General features: G+C 63.8%; 1 protein-coding gene across 4 annotated transcripts in view; it reads left to right on the top strand.

Moving 5' to 3' along the window:
- The window catches only part of HMGA1 (high mobility group AT-hook 1), an 8,490-nt gene extending 2,907 nt beyond the window's left edge, over positions 1–5,583 (top strand). For 2 of the 4 annotated variants that reach the window (XM_057381462.1, XM_057381463.1), the window contains 4 exons: positions 1,187–1,291; positions 2,919–3,002; positions 3,394–3,444; positions 4,594–5,583. In XM_057381462.1, the coding sequence (XP_057237445.1) occupies positions 1,190–1,291; positions 2,919–3,002; positions 3,394–3,444; positions 4,594–4,650 (294 nt within the window). In that variant the 5' untranslated portion in view covers positions 1,187–1,189 and the 3' untranslated portion in view covers positions 4,651–5,583. Of the gene's footprint in view, positions 1–18; positions 678–1,186; positions 1,292–2,918; positions 3,003–3,393; positions 3,445–4,593 lie in introns of those variants that run through there. The other 2 variants (XM_057381464.1, XM_057381465.1) reach the window with 2 other exon arrangements.
- The last annotated feature ends 6 nt before the right edge of the window (positions 5,584–5,589 follow it).

Genomic DNA, 5,589 nt, shown 5'->3' with positions numbered 1-5,589 from the left:
AAAAAAAAAAAAAAAAAAAAAAAAAAAAAGAAAAGACTCCGAGGGTGGTTTTTGTTGTTGTTGTTCTGCACTCATGAGTCACTTCCAGAGGGGAGCAGGAGCTGACGCCTGTTTTTTGAGAAGGCTCAGAGGTCTGAGTGCGGCTCCTCACGCTGCCTGTGCTGCCCACACCCTCCCCAGTGAGGCTCAGTGTCCCGGGGGGCTCAGCACCCTCTGCCCCCCATGGCCCCGCTGTCCTGGCTGCTCCAGTTCCTCCAAAGTGGGAGCAGSTCCTCCAAATCGAGCGTTACTATCCCGGGGTAGGAGGGGCTATCCCAGAGGTAGGAGGGTGACTGCCAGCGCACACAGAGCGGGCACACAACCTCGGACCTGCCTCTGTTGCTCACATCCCCACTCTGGGCCGSTGTCCCCAGCGTGGCCACGGTCACTTGGCCCTGTGTGGGGTCACCAGYGAGCGCCGGGGCTGTGGCAGCGATCCCGCTCCTTCCCGCCAGGAGCCCATCCTCCCGGGCTGGCAGCTGGGCACGGAGCCACCCCCGCCGCTCTGGAAAAGCAGGTTTTCCCTGTGCCCCTGGGAAGCAGCGAGGTGGAGAGGGGAAGATGGAGCCTTTTCCTTTGTGAGATTTCTCCAAGAGCGAGGGAGAGCTGCCCAGCCCTTTGGGACATGCACAGGGGAGGTGACAACGAGGTGTCCCCAAGACAAGTGGCCTGTCCCTAATCSCAGCTGGGTGGCAGGAGCAGGGGTGCAGCAGTGCCCAGGGTGGGGTGGGAGCAGGRCTGCAGGACCCTGAACCCCRCTCCAGGGCCCTGGCACCCCRCYGGGRAYGTGCCCAAGRTCTCAGTRCCACCASTCATCCTGTAGCAMATCTGGGATTTYGAGGACTCCGGATTAAATCTGGAGCCACTCTCCTTTTTTTGAGGAAAGGAGCCAGGCTCTACAGGAAGGGCTGGCCAAACTGCTGCTCCCCAAAAGCTGAGGGGACCCCAGGAGCTGCCTGAGCGCTGGGCACTGGCTGGTCCTGCGGGGTGGCACAGTTTGCTCCCCAGACGGAGCTGGGAGGATGCAGGTGGCATCTGTCACCGGGCCGGGGTGAGGSCAGGGGGATGGCACGGCTGGCATGGAGAGCCAGAGCCATGGCTGACTGACCTTCCTCCCTCCTGCTCTTCCTCACCGCTGCCGGGACAGACGATGAGTGAATCCAGCGCCAAATCCAGCCAGCCCCTGGCCTCCAAGGGGGAGAAAGACGTGTCGGAGAAGAGGGGCCGAGGGCGGCCCAGGAAGAAGCCGCAGGTACGTGGGGTCCCCCGTGAGGAAGGGGGGGCTGGGGTTCCTAGGGCACAGGGCAGCAGGAATCTCCCATACCTGCACCCCTGGATGGGGTTGGGAATGTCCCTGGGGTATGGGGCAGTAGGAAACCTCCCCACACCTGCACCCCAGGGTGGGAGTGGAGACACCCCCAGGGTATGGGGCAGCAGGAAAACCCCCCCTACACCTGCACCCCGGGGTGGGAGTGGGGACATCCCCAGGGTATGGGGCAACAGGAATCCCCCACACCTGCACCCCTGGATGGGGTTGGGAACGTCCCCGGGGTATGGGGCAACAGGAAACCCTGCCACCTGCACTCCTGAGTGGGGTTGAGAACATTCCCAGAGTATGGGGCAGCAGAAAACGTTCCCCCCACACCTGCATCCCTGGATGGGGTTGGGAATGTTCCCAGCGTATGGGGCAGTAGGAATCCCCCTACACCTGCACCCCAGGGTGGGAGTGGGGACACCCCCAGGGTATGGGGCAGCAGGAAACCCCCCCCTACACCTGCACCCTGGGGTGGGAGTGGGGACATCCCCGGGGTATGGGGCAGCAGGAATTCCCCCACACCTGCACCCCTGTGTGGGGCTGGGCACCCCCAGGGTATGGGGCAACAGGAAACCCTGCCACCTGCACTCCTGAGTGGGGTTGGGAACATCCCCAGGGTATGGGGCAGCAGGAAACTACCCCATAGCTGCTCCTGTGGATGGGGTTGGGAACATCCCCAGGGTATGGGGCAGCAGAAAACTTCCCCCCCACACCTGCACTCCAGGGTGGGAGTGGGGACACCCCCAGGGTATGGGGCAGTAGGAATCCCCCTACACCTGCACCCCAGGGTGGGAGTGGGGACACCCCCAGGGTATGGGGCAGCAGGAAACTCCCCCACACGTGCACTCCTGGATGGGGTTGGGAATGTCCCCAGGGTATGGGGCAACAGGAAATCCCACCACCTGCACCCCAGGGTGAGAGTGGGGACACCCCCAGTGCAGCCCCATCACCCCCTTTGGGCAGCACCTCCCCAGGGCTCACCCGCACCAGACCCTCCTGGGGTGCTCCAGAGTCCCCCCAGTTTTTCAGCACCGCAGAGCTCCTGGCCCTGCCCTGCCCTGCCCCTCCCCAGGCTGTGCTGAACCCGCCTTTGCAGACGGGCTAATTAAAGCCCCATTAGCAAAAGCTGCTCAGAGAGATAAGATGCTGCTGGAGCCTTTATAGTACCAAACCCCGCTCAGCCCCCCCCCAACGAGGCAGGTGGGGTTTGTGCACATCGTTTTCCTGCAGAAAAGGTGATTTGTGGCTTCCCTGAGACTTCCTTGGCTGCTGCACCGGCAGCGAGCGGGGTCTGGGCTGAGGGGGCTTGGGTGCCATCCAGCTGAGCCGAGTGGGTGATGCTGGGGGTGGAAAAGGTCAGGCATGCCCGGCTGAAGGACAGCCAGGAGCCTGTGCCTGGCGCCTGATCGCCAATCCCAGTGTGACCAGTGCTCCCAGTACCGCATGCAAGAGCACCTCTGCCCTGGCAGGGTCTGCTGGGGACAAGGGGACTGCCAGTCTGGAGCATCCCGGGGTGCACTGGACACCACTCTGGGTTTGCAACCCCGCTCTGCTCTCCCTCCAGCAGGAGCCCAGCGAGGCCCCGACCCCCAAGAGACCCCGTGGACGGCCGAAGGGCAGTAAAAACAAGGCCACCACAAAGGGSAGGGTAGGTACCTGGGGATGGGGCTGCTCCAGCTGGGTGCTGGCTCCACAGGTCCGGTTTGAGCTCAAAGATGGACAATTCGGGGTAGATCTGCTGCTGGGAGGGGAGGGGGGCTGGGCAGTGGCCCCCAGGGAGGGCRGAGGGAGCCGGGGATGTGTGTCAGCACAGGACAGCCGTGATAAACCTGTTTGCAAAACATGCGACTCACATCCTGTACCCACCTCGTGAGTCACGGGGCATCCCGGGGGCTCGGGGGCTTGGGGGGCTGGCAGCAGCACCCCAGGAGATGCCACTGGGATGATGAATCCAGCAGTGGTGGGTGGGAGGAAGGGGAACGCCGCCCACCCATCCTGGGGACAGCCCGACCAAAATGCCCTTTTTTGTTGTTGCTCAGAAAGCTGCAGTCACACCAGGGAGGAAACCTCGAGGGCGACCCAAAAAAACGGTGAGTGGGGTTTTTCCCTTCTCTCTGCAACCTGGCAGGGAGCTGGGCACTGCRGGGGCACAGCACCTCCCCAGAGAGCCCCATGAGTGTGGGGTAGGTTYGGCTGGAGGAGCACAGGGCAGTGARAGAATAGGACACAGCATGGCACAGGGAGGGCTCTGAACCCTCTGGGCTGGGGATCTGAGCAGTCCCGACCCCCCCACATCCCCATGGGCCCAAAAGCAGCACTGGGTGGTCAGTCCTGTCCTGGCACGGGCTGGCACACACCTTCCAGGATCCCTGCATGGCATTCCTGCAGCCTGCAGGCACAGTCTCCCCCTTCCTTCCCCGAGCTTTTCYCTCCCCCATTCCATTTTTTCTCCTTTCCCCCTCAATTCACAGCTCAGGCGGGTGCCAGGTATCCCGACAGTTTCATCTCCCTCCCCTGCCAGTCCCAGATTTTGCTCCTTTTCCCACCACAATCCCTTGCGCAGCCGAGGCGTTGAGAGGCGCGGTSGCGTCCCGGGGTCCCCCGTGCCGGTGTCGCAGTGCCCGGGGCCGTTCGGGGACCCCARGGCGAGCAGCCAGCGGCGGGGGGGAGTGGCGTGGGAGGAGCCGGTCCTGTGCCAGCGGGGCCGTGCCGGGGACGCGGTGTCCCGCTCTGGCAGGCGCGGTGGCGTTTTTTGTGAATGGAGCGGGAGGAAGCGGGGGCTGGCGTGACTCAGGCTCACTCAGCCCTGAGTCACCGCCGCGTGCGGGGTCACGGCCGCCCACCCCGGCCTGGGGGCTGCATGGGGACACCCGGGGCCGGACAGGACAGCCGGGGCCGGACACGGACAGCCGGGGCCGGACACGGACAGCCGGGGCTGCCACCACCCCCCCGGTGGCCACTGGGGATCCGGTGGCACTGGGATTGGATCGCGGTCCTAAACTCAGAGCTGCTCTGCACGCAGGGTGTGTGGTCACCGCTCCTCACTGTGAGCCCACCCCCAGGCTTCTCACCTGGCATTAATTTGCAACAGGGCCAGTCCTCAAACCCATGMGGGCGCTGTGCCTCAGTTTCCCTCATTGCGCAAGGGGGGTGTGGTGCCTGGTCAGCCCTTTATCCGGGGGCAGCAGAGCGGCGCTGCCCTCCCTGACACCCCCCGGCCGCCTTCCCTTGCCTTGCAGCAGCAGGACGAGGAGGAGGTGAACATTTCCCAGGAGTCATCCGAGGAGGAGCAGTGACACCTCCCGAACCGGCGCTACCTCATCGCCCGACGGCCCCGCGGCGCCGGGGGAGAGGGACGGGGAGAGACCCACCGTGCCGCCCTGGCTTCCTCCTCCTCCTCCCTCCTCCGCTCCCTCCTCACCCTCAGACAACGGCAGCACTGGAAAATGGCCCGACCTGGGCGGCCCCCGCAGCCCCCGCCCGGGAGGGGCACCCGCCCCAGCTCCCCCTCCCCAGCCCCGCGCTTCGGGGCAGCCCCACTGGAAAGGGGGGTGATGGCAGAGGGTCGGAGCTGGGACCTCCCACCTTCACTGCCCTCCACGCAGTGATCTCACCCCGCCAAAGTGGGTGCTGGCTGCCCCCCAGCACCGGGCTCTGCCCTGGGGCCTCCGCAGGGAAGAGACGGGGGCAGTGAAGGTGAGACCCCCCCCCAAATGCATTAGACCTTTGCTCTGGCCTGCTGCTACCCTGGGCAGCCCCCCGTGTCCCCCCAGTGCTGGGTGACTGCACTGTGTGCGGGAGCAGCTCCTGGGGGCCAGTGCCCATCCCCAGGGGTGCCAGTCTCTGGGGGTGCCCRTCCCCAGGGGTACCCAAGTGGGTCTGGCTCCAGCAGCCCTTTCCTCATAGGTTCTGGTATATATATTTTTTTTTTAGTACTTTTTTTCTTTTCATTCACAACTACCTCTGGATATTTAAGTTCCACTCTCTGAACTCACAGATGTGCTGCTGCACTGCCGGGGCACTGTGGGCTCGGTGGTTCCTGTTTTCGGGGTGTTGCTGGGGGCTGCGGGGTAATTTTTTTTTTTTTCCCTCCCTTTTTTTTGGGCTTCGTTTTTCTTTTTTTTTTTTTTTTTTTTTTTTTTTTTGAGGTCTAGTTTGCTCTGCTGCTTCAAGGGATCGAGGCTGGCAGGGCAGCGGGGTGGGGGGACCACAGGATGCTCCCCCTGCCCCTCTGC

This window comes from Malurus melanocephalus, unplaced genomic scaffold (assembly GCF_030028575.1).
Source record: "Malurus melanocephalus ecotype Western Australia unplaced genomic scaffold, MMel_1.1 scaffold_511, whole genome shotgun sequence".
In the NCBI taxonomy this organism is placed as follows: Eukaryota; Metazoa; Chordata; class Aves; order Passeriformes; family Maluridae; genus Malurus; species Malurus melanocephalus.
Note: the sequence above shows the minus strand (reverse complement) of the source record. Positions and strands in the feature narration are given on the sequence as shown.